At 46.3% G+C, this 20,876-nt stretch overlaps 1 protein-coding gene across 1 annotated transcript in view; it reads right to left on the reverse strand.

The window, feature by feature from the left end:
* The window catches only part of COL27A1 (collagen, type XXVII, alpha 1), a 175,205-nt gene that overhangs the window by 106,722 nt on the left and 47,607 nt on the right, over positions 1 to 20,876 (reverse strand). Inside the window, exons 7-12 of the mRNA XM_014949542.1 lie at positions 20,465 to 20,518; positions 14,679 to 14,723; positions 13,743 to 13,796; positions 11,390 to 11,434; positions 8,981 to 9,034; positions 7,675 to 7,719 (exon numbers count right to left, since the gene is read on the reverse strand). Of these exons, the coding sequence (XP_014805028.1) occupies positions 7,675 to 7,719; positions 8,981 to 9,034; positions 11,390 to 11,434; positions 13,743 to 13,796; positions 14,679 to 14,723; positions 20,465 to 20,518 (297 nt within the window). The remainder of the gene's footprint in view (positions 1 to 7,674; positions 7,720 to 8,980; positions 9,035 to 11,389; positions 11,435 to 13,742; positions 13,797 to 14,678; positions 14,724 to 20,464; positions 20,519 to 20,876) is intronic.

Genomic DNA, 20,876 nt, shown 5'->3' on the forward strand with positions numbered 1-20,876 from the left:
AAAAAAAAAAAAAAAAAGGTGGTGGTGGGGAAGCAGGGCTGAGGGTGAGAGAAAGCATTCACTGGAAAAAAAGAAGGAGAATAAAATAAACAAGTGTAGCTTATGTTGGCAGCTCAGGCCTCTGAGAGCATTCTTGGTGGAGAGAGCAGACGTGAGCCCCCTCCCCAGGTGGCCGCGAAGGCGAACGGGCTGGCTCAGACCTGGTGCTGGTTGCCCAAGCAGTGAGAGTCACCCTAAGGGGAGCCTGGCCACCCCATGCTCCTGGTGTGCCAGCTCACCGGCTTAAATTTGGGCAGCTCTGCAAGATCCTTTGCCTTCTGCTCAGGCTAGACCCGGGGCTGTGACAGCTTTCATCCCTGTGAAGGAGGGAGGTGCCATCCTCAGCTGGGTGCGGGACCAACGGTCCTTCTGCTCCTTCATCACCCGAAAGGGAGATCTGCTCTCCCTCCCTGGGAGACTCCACAGCTCCATGTCACACCCTCTTTGGATAAAGATTTCATGGCATTTTTAAAGATAACTATGCCTCCAGTTGTGGGAGCACAGCCCTCCAGGGCAACCTGTTCCACCCCAACTTGAGCAAAAGTCCCCTGAAGCCCCTCCAGCCAAACATCACTGAAGGTGACCGATAGCTCCTCCACCCTCTTGTCCATCTGCTTTGTTCTCTTTATGTTGTCCATGATCTCTGTCCCTGCCTGGGGGGCTCTAACAGAGCGCAGGTTACACAGACCCAGTGACCTAATGCTGAAGAGCATTGACTCTGCCACCGCTCCTAATGACTTATGGCCAAGGTTTCCAAATCAAGCAGCCTCCTATTTTTAAGAAACTCAAGCAGCTTTGGGGATCAAAATGTTTTCAGACCCGAAAGTGATAAGTTGCATTATTTTTTCTTAGAATTTCTAATTAAAATACTTTTGAGGCTTCGATCTGATTTATGAATGAATATTTCCCTGAAGGAAGAAAGATGTTCTTGTGCTTGGTTCAATTCTTCATGAGTTTTTTGAACTACAAGGGACAAGTCACTTAGCAACATTATTGGAAACAAACCATCTTTGAGTTTGTTTCTTCTTTCTCTTTCGGTACAAGTTATGGGCCTTGGCACCTTTCAAACCCTTTTCTTCATGTTTTTAGTACTTTGTTTTGCCAATTCTTTAAAAATGAAATACATGCTAATATTGTCCACCTGGTCAGGTTATCTGGATGATGTAATGGTGAACACAGGAACACCTGCAGATATCAGAGTGATAAGTGACCACACAAGCACCTCATCACAGAGATTTGGGAAACTCCAGACATGTGGAACACGACTCGAGCCAAAAAAGACATGGTGACATTTGCTCTGGGCTCGTGTCTGCATTTCAGAGTGATGAACCAGGCCCAGAGGGGAGGAGAGACCAGCTGCCCAGTTTCAGTGTCCAACTTAAGCATTAAAAAAGTCACTGATTGCTCAAACCAAATCTATTTTAACAATTTAGCTTAATAAAGAAAAATTACAGCAAAGAATTGACTAAGACGGCTAACAGGAAAAGTCCAATTCATGGGCTAAATCTCTCTCAGTAAAAGAGAAGTTTTGTTGATTACTAATTTTCAGGACCTCCAGTTGACTTTTCATGGGAAAAAAAAATTATTAAAAGCCTATTTTTTTAAAAAATCAATCAGTTCCTGAAGGAGGCACAAAACTTTCTGGTGCTCTGCTGGGGTATTGGCACGAGACAGAGAGACCTACCCAAGCCCTGTTCATCAGCTCCTACACGTGATTTGGGCTCCTTCCTGCAGCTCGTCTTGTGGATTTACCTGTACAAATAGGTCCTCAGCCTGCACAGTTTCCCCACTAACTTCAGCTGGCCACATCTCAAAGTGCACCTCTACATGCACAGGGCCTACAGCTGAACCTGAACTGGGACACCAGTGGAGAAAGAATGCTTTATGGGCTGGAGGATGAGTCCAGCAAGTGCTCAGGTGAATCAGGCCTGAGCAGTGAAGCTACATGGATGATTAAATATTTATTTTGTGAGGATATATACAGATAACGTCATTTAGGATCAGTTAAAAAAATCATTCCCAGTTCTTTCAAATCTTGGGAAATGGTTTGTGGACCAACACGCTGAACTACCACCTAGCTAAGTGGGAAACCACAGTTTATCCTTACTTCTTTAGAAATTTTTCATTTTTAATTACAATGTTTCTTTAAAATCTTTCTTGATATTTAAAGAGAAGTACAGATCCATTCTTCCTCCTTTTTTTTGGTAGATAACCTCATTGACAAAAGAGACATGGCTGGACCCTTAGCCCATGTGAGCCAGGATACTCGGTGCTCTGGGTGAGAGCTCTCAGGGTTCTGTGTCACGTCTCTTATGAGAAAAGCTACATGAGCTGCCTCTTAGCACCCCAAAGAGCCCACTCAAGCCAACTGGAGTTTGGCAACTATTTGCTAAAGAAGAGGTACTTTGAAATGCTGTTACCAGTTTCCCAAATCTCAACTTCTGTGGTGCAGGAGACTCTTGCTTCACTCCAAACGCAAGTAAGGACCTCAGCTGCATCCAAAGCAGAGAAAAGATTGGAGCGAGAAGAGAGGAGCTGTTTATCGTCTTATTCCCTACAGAGAGGAGCAAAATTTATTTTCTCAGTAATTTGTGGTTATGCCAGCCTTTCCAGACACATGGCAAAACACGTTCCCCCATTGTTTGCATGGACAACAGCTGAGACTGTGTAACTTGGCAAAAGCCCTGTGCGCTTACGTTCACCACTGAGCTATCTCAGCTGTATATCAAAAGGTTGGGGGAAGCTGTAAAACAAAACAACCTTCCTAACCCAAAGACAGCCCCGCTTTTTGCTATCTAGTGTCTACCACAAGGCGATACCTTTTCATCTCCAGAGGTCCCTTCCAACCCCATATCATTCTGTGATACCCTGTGGGGAGCACAAGGGTGTCACTACGCACTTCTAACACCTATCGGATATAAAAAAAGAAGACTATACCAAGACTTGGTGCTCACCGGAGGCAGGAATTAAGACATTAACTTTGCAAGTCAACATGGAAGAAGGCAGCAGACATGAAAAATAGCCTGGCAAGAAGGCGCCGCCGCACTACAAGCTGAGAGCTGGCAAGGGGGACCCCGCCTGTGGTCAGCTCATGGAAGATGGATGCCAGATTCGGCAGCTTGCCACCACGCTGATGCTCACTACAAATGCTGAGGCTACGTTAGGGTGGCTGCCAGATCACTGCTGGCTCTCACGGCCTCCATGCTGGGGCTGACAGGCAGAGAGGGAAGGGAGACTTCTGGACTCACCTATGGACGCATCCCTAATACTTAAAATCCATGTGCCACTTCATAGCACATCTTCCTCGACATCTGAGCAGTAACCCTTGGTACTTCACTGAATTTCACTGAATTTTTAGAGTTGGAAGGGACCATAGAGATCATCTAGTCCAACTCCCCTGCTGAAGCAGGATTGCCTAGAGCTTGTCAGAGTGTGTTACTCAGGAACATCCAGGCGGGTCTTTAAAATCTCCAAAGAAGGGGACTCCACACCCTCCCTGGGCAGCCTGTTCCAGGGCTCTGTCACCCTTACTGTGAAGAAGTTTTTCTCATATTTGAGTGGAACCTCTTATGCTCCAACTTGTGCCTGTTGCCCCTCGTCCTCTCACTGGGAACCACTGAAAAGACTCTGGATCCCTCCTTCAACCCACCCTTGAAATACTTGTAAGCATTAATAAGGTCGCTAATAATTTACAGGCTAAATTTCAGCTACTGAGCTCAAAGGAGAGCAGAGTGTGTTATCCCTCTTCTGCACACAGCCAAGAAGAGCCAAACAGCTTGTCTGAAGTTGCAGGCCATGGGGAGAACCCGGGTCCTGCATCCTCTTCCTTCTCCTGTGCAGTCACCAAGCAACGCAGCATCTCCCCACCTTGCCTTGGCAGACTCCAACCCTTCTCACAGGCAGAGGTGTCAGCCTTCTTGGCCACGCATCCCGAGCACAAACCCTCCCTCTGTGCCTGCTGCTTAACGGTCTGCTCTACCCGTCAAGCTGTCTCCTGGGAGCAGCACTTCACCAACGTGCTGGCACTTGCCAAAGGCTGTGCAGAGCCTGATGGCAGAGCCTGTGCTGCCAGGAGATGTTTGTCTCCCTTGCCCGAGGTTAGCAGGGAGGAAAAGGAACACCCATCACAACACCTGACAGTGGTGGGACACAGCTGCCCATCACTCACAGACACGAGCTACGGGGGACAAACCAAAGAGCAGTAACGATGAGCAGAGCTAGACAGACAGGCAGGGAAGCCAAAATGCCTCCCTGTGCTATTAATGACTTGCTCATGCTGCTGTTACCTACACCTACCAGCCCTGGGGATGGTCTGACCCTGTAACTCAAATGGATGGACCCTTTGGACCAGAGCATCATGAGATGTTTGCCTGGTACCTGACGTGGTGAGGCTCCGAGTTACCATCTGAGCTCCAGGCACAGGACCAGCAGCACCAGCAGGTTCTCAGAAAAATATAAGGAACCCACAGCTGCTTTTGTCTAAATTGTGAAGAGGCCTCAGACAAACCCAAGAGTCACTAAGGATGTCTCGGAACTAAACTTTGCTCCTTCCTTTCTATCTCTTTTAAAATAATACTACTGGAAAAACACATTGTAAACAAAAATCGGGCATAAGATAGCGCAGCTGGTGTAGTATTGATAGTCTAGGTGAAAAAAGAGATACAAGCACAAATCAATAATGGAGACAAAAAAAGAGCTCAATGTTCTTTGGGTATATTTCCTGAAAGTTTGCCTTTAAACCTCTTTCTCTCTCTAGAAGGTCTTGAGAGCTCCTGAAATTTTTACACTCTATTTCAAGTTTAATATAATCTGCAGTGCAGACATTTCTGGTTGTAGCTACCCATATCCTACAGCATCAGAAAAGTGTATTGCTTTCAGCTTCATGCTTCTTGAATGATGACTAGCTATATCTCTTCTTCCTGTGGGTCACCTCCTTCGGTGACAGCACATCTCCTTTGTAAAGATGAATTAGGACTGATCTATCACCTGTGCATGCCAAGACAGAAGGCAACAAGAGCTTCTCTCACTCCTTGCCCCCAGCAATGGGGCCTTTTTTTATCCAATTTTTTTTTTTTTTTGCCAGCTGCTTAACACCATAAAAACCCACAAAAACACGGTAAAAAAGCCATTCTTTCCAGCCACTGCGTTGGCAAGACTGAAGGTTTAAGCAACCGGTTGCTTCAGCCCCAGGCCTCCAGCCCACCTCTCACACAGGCATCACATCCAGGGATGTACAGACTGGAGTTATTTCAGTCTCCCTGGTGCATTATAGTTTAATCATAATTCTTCCCCCCAGCCCACCCCCAACCCTCCTCTTGCTCAAGAGCTCGCCGGGGCCCGTACGTCAGGAAGGCCCCGGCCCCCTCCGCTGCTGCCGCACGGCGGGGAGAGCAGAGCGGGAGGTGGAGCTGGCTGTTTCCACGACAGATTCGCCATGTCCTTCACAGCTCTGCAAAACTTAACTTCCCTGGAAGGGTTTCAAGGTCTGACTCATGTCCAGTTCTTCTATTTTAATCGTTCCCTCTTACATCATTCTCGGAGGCCCACGGTGTCACATGCAAACTCCCCCAGCGCCCCCCGCTCCTCGGCCCAGCACTTAATCTGCTGCCGTCTCTCATCCCAAACAAAACTAGGTACAGAAATGTATTAGATACCAGCTCCTGCCCTGCTCTCCAGAGCATTTACCAGCTTTGGATGGCAGCTAATAAGGGCTTCCAAGAGCTCTGCATCGCAGTGACAACACTGAAAGAGAACAGGAACAGTAGCTGCGCCAGCAAACCGAGCGGTGCGGGAATGCGAGAGACCAGAAAAATCACAGCAGGCTCACAAGCACTGCAAACCGGCTGGGAGAGAGCACAGGCCAGGAGATAAGCCCTGGGAAGTGAACCAGGTCAGCTGGTTCCTACTTTCCCTTCTCCCAGTGACTTCCTGAATAACTCTGGATGTCACTTAATCTTTTCGTTCACGCGCGGAAGCACAAATCATCGGCGTCGCTCCATTCAAGATTTCTTATTAAACCTGATACCGTGCAACGGGGACGGAGCCAAAACTCCCTGAAAGAGCCGAGTAGAATAAAGGTGCTCACGCGCAGCCGTTTAATCCCTCCTCTAGATCCCAGCCCTCGATGCCTCCACGGTCGAGAGATTCCCCGCTGATCTCAGGGGAGCCCCTTGTTTGTAACAGCGACTGCCAGACAAAAACCTTTGCCTGGAAGATCACAAACGCTTGCCAAGCACCAGCTGGAACGCGTTGAGCCTCCCGCACGCTCTGTGCAGAGACAAGGCAGCGAGCAGAAACCCTGCACCTAACGACAGTTGCTTTGTTTGTTTTACTCTGGTCAATGAGTCATCCTCACATCGATTTGCTCTCTGCAATTATTCATCACAGAGGTTTCTGGTGCAACCAGCGCCTTACAAAACCAGAAGATCTGGCACTGGTTTTTCACTACCCCCCACTCAAAAAATCTGCTTGACCTTCTCCCATCCCAGGGAGAGAAGAACAGCCAGGCGGGATGAATGTGGCACTGTGGGGATGTTTGCAAGGCTTTTGCTGTGAGAACACCAGCAAGCGGTAGGCGTGGGACTCCTGGAAAGCACGCGTTCGCATGCAAGGGAGACAGGGGGAAAGCACTGGATTTTTTCCGTGTGTGGGTGAGTGGACATTTTACAAGGAGCCTGTGAGTGCAATGATGTCAGGAGATGGAGAGAAACTCAGGCTAACATGAAGGACAAGGTGCAAAAGGCAATGAGACACACCAGAGCACGAACGTGCCTGATCTCTCCGCTGGCTCCTGGAGCAAAACCCTTGTAACTTTTTGGCAAAGGAAGCAGGCAGAATTGCTTGGAGGAAGGCTGATGTGGGAAAGGCTTTCCTCTCTGTCCTTCCTCTGTTTCCTCTGCTCATTTCAGTACTTTCCCCACCTGCTTTATTTTGCCTTTTGCTACAGTCAGCACAAATCCTTCCATTTATCCAGCCCTCTCATTTTCCACCCTGTATTCAGCCCTACCTGCAAACACCTCTTCTTCCTGGGCTAAGCTCTCAAATCTACCTGGTCTCCTTGCTCCTCAAACATGTCTTCATCTGATATGCTTTGTCCCTGTGCACCCCCCCCACCCCAAGGACCAAAAAGTTTCTATACAAAAGTGCACCTGCATTATACAAACCAGGATGGCACAAGGGTTGGAGACAATCTCAGCCAAGAGAGGCAAATGCGATGGGACCGGTGGGAGCCCAGAGCAGTAAATGTGACAGAGCAAGCACAGACCCCCAGGATGCTGCAATCATGGTGGGGAATCAAAAAGCACATTCAGGGAAGAGGCCAGATGGAGGGCAGAGGGGAAGAGGTTGCAGAAGAGAGTCTGATAAGCGTAAGATCCAAGGGAGCATTGAGACAGTGCAAAAAAAATAACAAAAATGCCTGTGAAGCAGGCAGAGCATGAAAGGAAGGAAGAGAACAATATTTGTATCTTCAGTTTTCTTCCTGTTTGAGAAAAGAGATATGGAAAGGTTTGTTTGATCTCCCCATTTGATTCCCTCCAAAAGATATGAAAAGACATTGTCCCCAGCCAATAGCCAGATGTTTTGTTTCCAGTTTCATTCAACAAGGTCTGCATAATAGACGAGGAAAAACTTTACCGGCCTACCCATCTTGCCCCTCTTCCCAGGAACTCCAGGGATCCCCTGCAAGGAAAACACACAGAGAAAAAAAAAAAAAAAAAAAATAGGTCTGGTTGAGAAAGCAAACAGCCAACCAACAATACAAAACACAAGGAGAGGAGAAAGGGGAATGCAAAACAGGCTAATGAGTGGGGCATTGTTCAGGAATCAAAATGTCAGCTACTCGCAGTCAGCTGGGAGAGCAGAAGACAATTAACCTTCACCCACTGACTATGGCCCTCCCCGAGGACACGCGCAGGCAGCATCCACACCCAGGGCAACAGGCTGGAGCTGTGCTTAGCAGGAGCAGTCATTAAGCTACTGGTCTGGAACCAAACGAAGGCCACCGCCAAGGCACTCGCTGGAGAACTTCTGTTTATGTTTCTTATTTAGTTATACAAGCATTAAATCAGCGACTCTAGAGCTCGGGGTAGTCCCCTCCCAGGCAGGCACACACACACTCACTCCCACATGCTCCTGGGGCCTCTCTGGTTTCTGGGGTTTGCATTTGAGGGAGAAAAAGCTGGAATAAAACAGTCTTCATCTTACAGCAGCCTTCCTTAGGAGGTCTTGCAGTGGGAGGAAGGGGTCCTTGGATAGGTAGAGATGAGGCAGGTGGGGGGATGTGGGGGAGAAGAGCAAAAAAGCAAAGGAGGTCCTGCAAAGCTCTGAATGTGTGGGTATGGAGAAGGCACGAAGAAAAGGATGGGGAGAAGGGAGGACACATGGGAACAGCAGCCACAGCTGTCTGTCCACAGGCCCCAGTCTTGACTGCCCAACTTGATGCAACTGGAAGGAAAGCCTTTGCCAGAAAGCCCCAGGCACAGTCTCCCTTCCAAGGGACTCTTCCAAGACAACCTCTTTCCAGACACCTCCAGTTGGACACCCAAAATGCTGGGACACTCTGGCTGGGATGTCACTCCTGTGGGAGCAGGGAATTTCCATGTACATTTTTCCCCCCAGTCCCATCCCACTAAGATGAACTAGTAATGGGAAGGAGGAAGGCAGGTTTTTAAGTGAAGGGAAACATAGAAGAACTCCTTTCTACTCAATAATGAGGTCTGATGACCCTGTCTGAAGCCTACTTTTTCCCTGAGCCTCGAATGTCAGCCTCGTACAGGGACACAGGTCTTCATGCAAGAGTAGAAACAGGCTGAAGAAGGCACAGTTAAACATTAGGCATGCTTGCCTCCTTCCTCAGGAGCAAGGGACAGAAAAGGCTACAAGATGCTCTGAAGAACTGTATTCAAGCAACACATCAAGATTTTCTTCACAAAATACTCACTCGTTCTCCATCAGCCCCTGGTAGCCCAAATAATCCTGGGAGACCAATATATCCCTAAAGAAAAGAGGAAACAAGTAGTCAAATACATTTCTGTGTTATCACCAGTCAGTCTGTCTTTCCTGAGCAGCAGAACATCCTCCAGCGTTGGTCAATGGCAGCCGTGATGAAATAAACCTTGAGGCAAGTGTATATGCCCATGGACTGCATGGTGCTGGCTTCCACGATGTAGTCCAAGGGCACATACCCTCACACCAGGGATCATGAGGACTCCAGGCAGGAAGAGGCCAGCAAGAAGCAACCTTACCTGGGCTGGCTCCGAGTGTACCTGAGGGAAATGGAGCTCAGTTCAAGGTTAGCAAGAGTGATAAGCAAAAGCAATCCACATGGCTACACCTCCCTTCATCTCTCCAAGGGCTCATTCCCTGCCTTTGGCACTCATTCCCAAGTGCCTTGTGAAAATATCTTGTTGTACCAAGCCCTTTCTGCTTGTCTCATGTCCCATGGTGACACGCTGCAGCCCCTTCTTACACAAATACCACCTTCTCCTGGCAGACAGGGCTGCTGACCATCCTTTGCTGAGAGAGAAGTAAATTAGTCTCGGTTCTGCCTAAAGTCTTTCCCTGCAAACACTGTTGCACCACCAAGACCTTCTGCAAACAATTTGTCAACTCAGGCACCAAGGACCCTGCCATTTCAGGATCTTGGGCTTGGGGTACGAGGCTCAGCTCCTACAGATCCTTTGACACCCAACTGTAAAGAAGCCTCCTTTGCACCAACACGTTTCACGTAAAATCTGCTCCTTTCACACTTATTGCCAGGCTTTGCATTTTCAACTGCGCCGCGTTTCTCCACGGCCTTGGGATCCTGCTCAGACAGGACACAAATGCTGCATTTCCCTCCCCTTGCAACAATTGAAGGTTTGTGTTTAATCCTCTTTGCTCAGCAGCCAGGACAAAGTTACCTTGTGTGCTGGGCCTTTGCAAAGGACTAATTTGTGCCAAACAAGCAGAAGCAAGAGGAAGTGAATTTCAGCAGGGAGCCCCCTCAGTGGCACCTCGCTGTTACAAGAGCCAAGTGTTAACACTGATTTTCTCTCATCTTTCCTTCTCCATCACTACTAAATCTCTTACTGTCAACCCCACCACATTTTTTTAGCAGTCTATCGCTCGCTTTAGGTTGCGTTTCATTTAGGGATGATACCTAGCCAGGAAATATGGCCACATTAAAATGATGCTGTCTGCCTTTGCTTCTTGAACACCAAGACAAATCACATAACTCCTGAACTACCTCCTGCAGAAGGAAAAGTAGAGATGGGGAAGAGTCCACAGTTGGCTCCCTCAATCCACAAAATGCAGATTATCTCACCTTGGTACCCAATTTTGATTGAGTGTAGATGAACTAAGGAATGGCTTTCTTGGGTAGCTATAAATATTTCAGTCCTCAGCACTCAAGGGTGCAAAGTGGAAAATAATTTTCAAGTCTTACATTCTGCACATCTGTCACACGATGATTACACGAGGTCCTGGTTAGGCCAGAGAAACAGATGCACCGGGGAAAGCTTTATCACTTGCAGAAGCGAGGTGAGGAAGCCATGCTATCTCAGATCATCCTTTCCCCTGCACTGAACACGCCATCTCCCCTCCCAGCTCAGGAATACAACGAGCTACACACTCGGCATTTGTTTATTCCTTGCAGTTTTCCTAGTGATGAAAGCCAGCTGCTTGAATTTACTGCATCTAGAGAAAGTATCGCATGTTAGAGAAAGGGGGGATTTTATTGGCTCAGAGTCTCATTGTGGATGTATAATTGCAGGAAAAGAACAAAATGTGATTAACGAGAGTCTTAATTGGTAAAAAAAAAAAAAAATAACCCTTTGCAGTGAGAATGGACCCCCAGCAATTCAATTTGGTGAGCAAAACCAGGCAGAACAGAGATATTAATGTTTGTATTTGCACATGGCTTCAAGATGCTGGCTTGTTATTCTGCATAATGATATAAATCACTCCCAAACTCAGGACTATACCCAAAAGAACCCATATTCAGCATGGTCTCAGACTGCTGAACCACACTTATTGAAACTAAAGAGGCCTTTGGGAGATGGGGCTTGCAGAAAGTTCAGACTTTGGTCTTCGGTAGGAATTTGTGTGCCATTCTTTCCTCTCCTGCAACGTGAGCTCTGAAGAGGTTGACTTTAAATCATCAGCACTATTGGTGAACTCTGATCTTGGTACATTCCATCTTTAATTTAAAAAATTTACCAGTGCTTCAATAAACAAGCGGCGCGCAGTTCAAGTCCCCAATCCAACAAATGAAAGGAACTAGTCTCAGGATTGCAAAATTAGGCGTAGAGTTTCTTGGGAAGCTTTTGGTAAAAACAAGTAGAGAAAAGACAAAAGAAAAGCTGCTTACCCGACTGCCTTTTGGACCAGCTTCCCCTATGGGGCCAGGTAAGCCCTAGAACAGAAGGGAAAAAACAAAGACAAATGTGGACAGGCTTTAACTTTACCTAATGAGCAGTGCCAAATCCCCGGCACTGTCCCTGCCTGATTCTGCTTTCAGTGCCGAGCCCAAGGCGTACCAACAAAGAAGAAAAAAAGGACAAAATGATACAAATAACAAATCTCCCCTTGTTGGGGAGCTGCGACTCAGCAGAACCTGAGACTGCTGCACACAGTGAGCCTTCCCCGGGGCCGAAGGAGAGATTTCTCATCATAAAGAGGGAACAGGCTGATGCTCTGTACCCAACAGCTCTCCATTCATCTCCCTGCCCAACTGAACACGTGCACAGCAAATGACAAACGTATTTCAATACCTGCTCAGGGAGCACAGGTGGGCCCTGAAGCAGTGAGAAAGCCCCCTCGAATTTCTACAGCCTACAAAGTCATTTAGCAGTGTAGGTATTGTATGTCTCTAACTCTCTGCAGCGTCAACAGCTATGGAAAGAACTGAAAATACATTCCTCATTTTACTTCCATGCCTATTGCTGCTCACTTTGAGTACTGCGGGGAAAAAAAACCAACCCTGTAAAAATGCATAATGAATTTTCATGTTTATTGTCCTCTAGCAAGTTTCCAGGTCAATTGTTTTTCAATTCCAAATGTTGTTGGGCTTTTTTTTTCTGAGTGGAAGGAAAAGGAAAAAAAAAAAAGTCTAAGTCCATATTTTCTTTAGCTGGCAGCACTGCACACCCAACCTGGGATCTGAAAGTCAGGTTGTGCTCTTTCCTGGCTCATGCCTTGCTGCCAAAGATCTCAGCCATGGGGGTGAAGTTAACAATTCTGCCTGTGATGCACAAATGGAATCAGAGCCAAGCTCTCTCTCCCATAGCACTGCAGAGCCAGCACAGCTGACAGGAGTAACAAGTAGTAAAATCTCAGTAAAGTAAACAGCTCCGGTGCTGGATACACACGGCGTTTCAGATATGCTGAAAAAAAAATCTGCCTTAAAAACAAAAAAGTCACTTTCCTGACCCAAACCGCATTTTAAGAAAGCACTTTTGTTCTTCGTGTGTCGAGCGCAAAGATTTCACCCTGCTTATCTGATGGGCAGAAGAGCACAGTGAATTGCTAAACAGCATTCATTAACCTTGTATGTCCAACAGAGCTCGGACAGCTTCATATTAGTCATCTAGCACACATCCACACCTGGGAGACTCTTTGGCATGCAAAGCTCTAAGAGCCTTTCAGAGTATGAATGGAGCATTTAGTCAGGTGCATAAAACTCTCATCCAGCTCTACCATCTGCACTCTCCGGTCTGCATCTGTATGTTCCACCTAAATTTCCTAAGCAAGGTGACAATTTAACTGCAGATCATCTGGGGCAGGAGGATGCAGAATTGCTCTGCACATCTAGTTCACATTGAGTCCCATGGCCTGCACATCTGGGTAAAAACCCACACAGGAGCTCATGAGCAGTCTGAGATGCTCACAGCAGACTGCTTGGGGGCTTTGACATCTGCCTGGCCTCTTTGCTAAATAGAAAACATGACAGAATCCAACGTTAATGTGTCCATTTTAGAAAACCATGAAAAACCCTTTTCACCATAAAATGTTACAGGGCCAGGTCTTCTGCCCTCCAACAGATTCCACTTTGGGTCTTAGAAATTCTTCCTCTTAATTTTCTTCCTGCTACTTGGCATCTTACAGCAGTAAGACAATAAAGTGTCCAATCTTGATCCATTTTTTTGCACACTCCTCCATTCCTAAAGTTGTCATTGTGCAACTTTTTCAGAATGAAAACAAAGACTTGGTTTTCTTTCATGATTTTTTTTTTAACAGCTGCAAATATGATTTATATACATGTTTATGGTCCATGTATAATTTTATATGCATGTGTATATATGATTATGCTTGTCTAAATCTTTTATTTTGGCAACATGCCTTCCTCTGTCCCAGGTTTCCAATCTCTTCAAGGTCAGATGTAAAATGTGGCTAAAATTGAAGTATCTTGCAAGTATCTCTGCTCTGCTGATCTAGGTTTTTTTCCCCCTTGTTGTTTTACTGAAGCAAAAATTTGTCAGATTTTGCTGTAAAAAATGAGGCTTTTTCTATCACAGGCATAAAATACTTTCTAACAACCTTAGTGTCCCCCAGAGTTGAAAGGCTGTCATTGATACAGCAACCTGGGCAGAGAAAAAGGAAAATATACGTATTCTAGAGGTCTGCACTGTCTTTAGTGTGGCACGTATTTAGTGGGGCATATATTTAGCTACCTGCACACCCAAATCCCTAGTCTGCGCACAGCACGATGAGATTTACTGCACCTGCCTGCCAGGATAACCTTTGGCACCTGGGCTTCCGTCTGGTCCTCGTTCGCCCTTCGGAGAGAAAAAAGAGAAGGCACAGAAGGTAAGGAGAATGTCACACTGGAGGAAGCCTTTTTAGATGCTTCACTCTCTGAGCTGGGGGGAAAGGAGGGTAGAATGGATTAATCTGATGCAAATTTATAGGCAGGAAGAAAATATTAAATGTAGACAGTGGAATAAATTAATGAGGGGGGAAAAAAACACAGAAGCCAAGTCAATAGGATCCATGCATTAAGCAAGTGTTGCTATTTCTCCTTCTCCCTCCCTCGGCAGCGAAAGCAGCAGATAGTTTGAAACAAGGAGGCTAAGAGAAGGTGTAAGGCTGTGTCTATATCTGGCATATGGAACCGTTTTACTGGTGGGGAAGCACTGCCAAAATTCTTCGAAACTAAATGGATTCATGTATAATATCCTTTAACATCATTGCTAACAGGGCCTGCTATTCATTGCCTTTTTTTTCCCCCTGAACTGCAAACATCAGACTTAACCAAATAAAGAGGGGGGGGAAAAAAGGGGAGAGGGGGGAATGGGCTTTGGGAGGGGAACTGCATGTTAGTACTTAATATGATGTGGTTAGTAAACTCCAGGTGAAATAAATGTAAAAGGAAAAATAAAGGGGGAGGAGGGTAAGCTGGTATTTCTTCCACCACATAAACTTAACATGGTCGAGCAATAAAAAAAATTAGAAATTAAATTTAGAAACTCCAAGGCAGTCTCCTCCCACCAACCTGCTGGTGCTCGGTCAGTGTATGTGCACAGCTGCCGGCAGCTCGCTCTGCGTCCCTGTGTGTACCGAGCTGCCCCTGGAAGGAGCTGCCTGTACAGCATCCAACCCAGCATCAGAGTCACCACATCCATCCCTCTTTAAAGCCTTTGGAAGCCGGGAAGACTCACCTGGTCTCCAGGGTGACCTGGTGGTCCAGGGTAGCCTTTATATCCCTGTAGAAACAAAATGGAAGAGATGAGTAAGAAGGAAAATAAAATTTTTTTAAAAATGTGGTTTTAGTTTGAATTTCTCTTTGCAGGTGGGAGTGAAGCGCGGAGGAGAAGCAGGTCTTCAGGAATGAGGTAGCATTGCACAATCACTCCAACTTTTAATGCACTGCTTTATGCTTACATCACCCAAACATTCCCAGACTCTACTGCGACCCCAGCACCCACTGGGCTCTGGCCTGGGGGTTACTGGAGAGGGACTTGCTCCATGAACAGACCGAGAGCAGTATTTACACTCAGGTCTATTTGCAATCTACACCTTTAGCAAAGCTACCCTTAGTCCTTAGGAAACCACAGGCTTGTAAGGTAAAACATTGGCTTTGGGAAAGTTGGGGGATGACACAATGCGAGTCACTCACATTTCAGGGCACTCACTTTCACTTTAGAACTTGAAAAGTCATAAGAAACACCCAAATAACCATTTACTGTCACGAGAAACTTCAATTTTCTTTCTAGCTTGAATTTTTCTAGCTTCCATCTTTTCTAATCTCTTTATGACAAGGTGTGACAAGATCCAGAGTCCTTCATTACGAAGCTACCAAAAACGGTGAGAGAGCTGTCTCTTAATCTGCTCTCTGCTGAATTAATTAGAATGAGTTTGTTAATCCAGCTCGCTAGCTGGCAAGTGTGGCAGGCTTCAAATCATTCTCACAGGTCTTTCATAAACCTGCTTCAGTTTTTCAGTATTTTTTATTTTTTTTTGAGATGCAGAGACTGGAGCAGGACAAAGGTAGCCTGTTCAACTGCAGACTGATCAGGATGTATTTTAAGAGAGTTTGCTTTCTCCAGGATTTACCTAGAGCTCTCTTCAAAAACTAAGTAAATTCTGCAAGTGACAGGCACTTCAGATTTTTTTTCTCCCCTCTCCTTTATTCTCTTGCTTTAGCTATTTAAAACAAACCCATTTCCATCAAGTGGAGTCAGAGCAGATTAGAAGATTAAATTCATTTACAGAGACTGTTTAGCTGGGCTACAAGCAAGATGTCCTGGTTGCAGCTGGGATAGAGTTAATTTTTTTTTTTTTGAGTGTTTGCTGTGTTTCAGGTTTGGTATTAAAGGAACAATAACACATATTATTTTAATTGCTGCCAGGTGATGTTTATCTTTTTCAAGGACTTTTTTCAGCTTCCCATACAAGCTGAGAAGGAGCATAGAGAATGATGGAATGGTCAGTGGAATATTCTGTACCATAGACATCATGTTCAGTAGATAAATAGGGTCAGCCAGAGGCGGGTGGTACTCACCATCACTGCTAGGATGGTGCCAATTCACCAGTCTACCAGGTGGTGAAAGTGACTTGTTTCTTCTATATTCTTTTACCATTATTATTATATTTTTCCTTTTTTTTTTTGTTATTGTTCTATTAAACTCTCTTTATCTCAACCCATGAGTTTTTCCTTTTCCCCTCCTTTTTCTCCCTCTTCTCCCTGCCCTTCTGGGGAAAGGGGGAGAACTACACGAGTGGTTGCGTGGCCCTGGCCGCCGGCTGGGGTTAAACCACGACACTATTTTAAAAAAAGGGCAGAAAATTTAACTTGAAACAAACGGAGAGAGAAAATAAACAAGAAACAATCCTTGCACAAACACTACAGAAATAACAAACTGCTTCCAGGGTGGGTTACAACTGTTGACTCGGTCTCTGCTACTCACCCTGTGTCATACCAGGGCTCTGGGCACACATCTCCTGGCTGCAAGGCCATGGGGGGAGCATCCCCCTGCTCGAGAAGCCAAAACTGAACCCCAGTTTGGCTGAGGACTTGGCCTTCTGCTTCGCTCACCAGATGAACCCAGGCCTGTTTCTGCTCCCAGGTCCACACCTCTGCTTAACGGCTTTTTTATTCTTCCCAAGGGCTATTTCTAGACCTGCAGCCTAAGCCTTGGCTGGCGGAGGTATGCAATGCTCTCAGCCATCCTGGCTACTACCCACTCCCCTTCGCATTCCTCCTCGCTCGTTATTTCAGACATTTTGGCCTGGAAAAATGTTGATTCCCTTTTTACCGATTCTCTCCTGCTTGACCTTGCTGATGTATCACAACCTGGTCTTTTGACTGAGCTGCACCGTCTGACCTAAAAGGCTGTTTGGCTACCAGCTGACCCTTCTTTGAACCACCAAGAAGGTCCTGAGGGCTGTTAGTGCATTTTGGGCAGTGGCTCCTCATTGGAAGTACCTCAGCAGCTCTTGGAGCAGGACCAGCAGACGAGACTCCCTGCCCCTCTCCAGGAATCTGCCCTGTGAGGTCCTCTCTTGCTCATCCTCTCCCTGGCTCCTCAACAGAGGCTCAGCATCAGCAGAAAGTAGGGAGGATGCTCCACCCTGGTGGGGTGTCTGACCTGAAGGTGAAGGCATGTTGTGAAGGTCCAGAACTGCCTGGGGCTAGGAAGGCCCAGTATTGGTATCACCCATCCCTGGAGCATGGACCAGGAGGGTGCTGTGCAGATCAAGAGCATCTGTTCTGCACCCTCCTTCCCTCTCTTCCAAGGAGAGCTGCCAACAGAAACAGCTCTGGGTTCAGCATCTCTAGACGTGTCCTGGGATTTAGCATGGAGCCCATGGGGTTTCTTCCTGGAGCCTCTGCCCAGCTCCTCCAGCAACAGCCTGCAGCAGGAACTACTGTTGTCTCCAGACAGCTGGAGCACCTCCTTCCATGCATACAAACACTTAGAGGTGTCTCTCTCCCTCCACTGATTAAAAAGAGGTGCCCAGCTTGGCTGTTCCAAATCATCCTGCTCTGACTGGTTCCTGCAGGACAAGGGTTTCAAGCCTGTGATGTCCACCCAGAGCAGGTGGTTCGATGAGAGCCCCTTGAGATGCTCAAAGCACGCTAATGTCTGAGCTAATGTCTGCACCAAGCACTGCATTGCTATCTCTGTAATGGCAAATGAATGGTACTTAAGTTTAATATCTAGACACTCTACTACTGTTGCATCCTGTTAAATATCCTCCTTACTATATATAATGAGCTCTGGGAAGCTTCAAATGTGTGTTTCTTTATAGTATACTCCAGTTATTTCTGTCTCAGGTTAATTATAGTGAGGAGAAAACAGAAAGGCTTGTGTACGCCAAAGTTGGCTGCAATGTGAAAGTATTTACCTGCTAAAATCCTCTTCAAATAGCACTAAAATGACAGGGCAGAGGGTATGAAAACAACTGCATTTGCTCTTTTATCCAAACACTTCCTGATGATTACAGGGTGCTCAACACAAAGGGCTGTGATTTAGAAAGGAAATTGCACTCCAGTGGAGGATTTACTCATCTGTGATGATATTTATAATCCACGCTCTCCTAGCTAGGAAGGATCATCCTGCACTTTGATAGGAAACGTGAAGAGTAAAGAGGCCAGCGAATGAGATCTGCGTGACAGGACGTGTTTGGAAGCACGGACCAATTCCCAGCTCTGTCTTTACTCCCTGGGTGACCTTAGCGAAGCTTTTTCTCTCTCACTGCTGTTGTTTTCTACGATCTTGCACTTTGCTACAACCGTTTTCTCCTCCGTGGCACGTCAGCAACGACCGCAGCGCTCTGCTGAGATGTATCTGCAAGGCAGCTGTAGCCTCCAGCCCCCAGACAAAAGCCAAAGCCCACCCACGCCTCGTGGGCCCCAGAAAGGAGGGCAGAGTGGACAGCCAGGTCTGGCCACCGTTCCCCAGAACTCCTGGTCAGCAAAAGCAACATTTACTCTGCTTGGAGAGGATGAGAATTACACCCGCTGCTTGAAAGGCAGTTTCACATACTCATAGATGGGTGCAGGTAAAATGACTTTGGGGGTGCTCTGAGATCAGACACCCCAATCCTGCAAAGAGCAGAGGTCGGCACTGCAGTGTGGACCACACTACCCAAACCCACATGCTGCTCGGTTGTAGCTCCAGCTCCTGCTGCTCAGCCAGTTGTTTCATTTAGTGGGAAAAGTATTTTGTTTCCCCTGGTGAAACATTTTGCCTACTTGAAAATTTCTACATGGCATTTTCAGATCAAAGCCCTTGGAGCAATTTTCACAGTCCCTCCATGGAGCGAGCAGGGGGGGATGTCCGTTTCCAAGGCCTTGCTGTTTTCTGGTAGCCAAGATGTGTTGCCCACCTTCAGCCAAACACCAGCATATTTTCACTGGGAGAAGGCCAGCAGGGAATCCAGATAAAAAAAGATTTCTTTCCAAACATTTCTCCAACAGCTGTAAATTTTTTTCTTAATGCAGGATGCTAATAAAAGCCAGGTTACACCAAAGCCACTGCCAGACTAGTGCTACTGGGAGGTGGTTTTTTTTTAAGCTGCACCAAAGGAAAAATTTCAGCGTCCAACTTGCTCATTACTTGAAGAAACAGAAGCATACCCCTGCCTTCGCCCTGTCCTCAGGGAGCTGAAATCAGATGTGAAGGCTATGTGCTGGACTCAGGAATGTTTGTTCAATCTCCTATTCCTTCTCCGCTTTTTCCACTATGAGTCCTCATGCTCCTGACATTGCATTTTGCTGATCGTAACCACAAGGTTTTGTTTTATGAGCTGTTATGCCAGGAAAATGGTATTCTTTGCACCCTATTTGTTAGAACTTGTTTGTGACAGCAGAAGATGGGTAATTAATCACTCTTTTGGTCCTAGCTCCACACAGCACCCCAAGCATGACCAGCCTCGGGAGTAGAAAAATGAACCCAGCCCCTACTCTTGGCAATTTGATTCCAATATAAAGCTCGCAACAAACAATCATGGAGAGGGAGGGTTCCTTTCAGCCTCCTCCACACCTTCTTTCTCTCCCCAGAGTCTTAAAGCATACCTGGGTGGGTGTTTGTGTGCAGCTAATTGGCCTAAGGAACAGTGTAACTTCAAGGGCCCATTGAGTGACGAAGTGATTGGAACAAGATGCTAATTTTAACCGTTCGGCTTTGCTATGTCAATACTGGCTCGCTAGGAAAGGAGTCGTGTCCACTGAGCCCAACTATCAAACAACTCCCTGCAGCAGGGCCAGCTTCCAAAAATCCAAACCAACCTACAGCCTGGAAGGTCAGCCGAAATATCCTTCATCTGGAGAAGGTACAGATGGCCAAGGTATTGCTGTGAAGACTTGCAGGCATGAATATAAGCACACACACTGCTGCAACATGAAGGCACGGATGGAGGTTGTGCTCCATCCTTATGTATCCTTTCTAGGCACAGGTTTGTTGTTGGTGATGTTAATGTTGTTGAAACATCAATATTGAAGCAAATAAGGCCAAAGCTGGCTAGTGCTGTCAATCTCCAAGCAAAACAGAGGGAAGAGATACAGATATTTTGTTTGAAATGTGCTTTACCAGGAGAAATAGTCAAGGTGTCCTTGGAATGTCTAAACCTGGTCTGAATCCAGTTGATGCCAGTTGTAGATCCATTTAGTTAACATATTGGCTGAACCAGATCTAAACTGAGCTTCCTGAGGAAGACACAGTGTCAGGGAGCAGAAGGAGGATGCAGAGCAATGGGATGTGGAATATAAAGAAGGAACAGAAATCTGGATCTGGAATTTCATTTCATACCCTTACACACTCTGGCTGGTACAACCTTCTGGCAGTTGCTCAGCCTGTGTCCCAGTTTATACACCTGCGAAACAGGCATCAGGCTCTTTCTTCTGGATACTAAGAATTAATTAAATCTTTTAGGCAGAATTAGAGGAGAAGATGATAAAATAAAAATACCGATCTAATTCACTAGAAAAGAATACTCTTACCTTTCTACCAGGTGGTCCAGGGAACCCAGTCAAACCAGGTAAGCCCACGTCTCCCTGTAGGAAGCAAGCAAGTTGGATTAGTTTTCAGCAACGTTTTCCCTATGATTAGTGAACTGTTCCTGAAATCATTTTGCTGACAGTAGTACCCAACTATTGATATTTCTGATTCTAATCACAACTCTTGAAAAACTGACTGAATAAGAAGTGTAGATTTAAACAACCTCTCTATTAACTGGCTCATATAAATAATAAACCCAGTTAATTAATGGCAGCTGCTGCTAAAGTCCAGCTTTTTGCCAGCAGAATGAATGCTTTTTTTTTTTTTTTTCCAATGATCTCATTCAGTCCCATGCTTCATTCACCTTTCGATAGGCATTTAAACCACCAAGGCAAGAAAATTTTAGCTTTTAAA

The sequence above is a fragment of the Calidris pugnax genome, unplaced genomic scaffold, assembly GCF_001431845.1.
Source record: "Calidris pugnax isolate Ruff unplaced genomic scaffold, ASM143184v1 scaffold22, whole genome shotgun sequence".
Classification (NCBI taxonomy): Eukaryota; Metazoa; Chordata; class Aves; order Charadriiformes; family Scolopacidae; genus Calidris; species Calidris pugnax.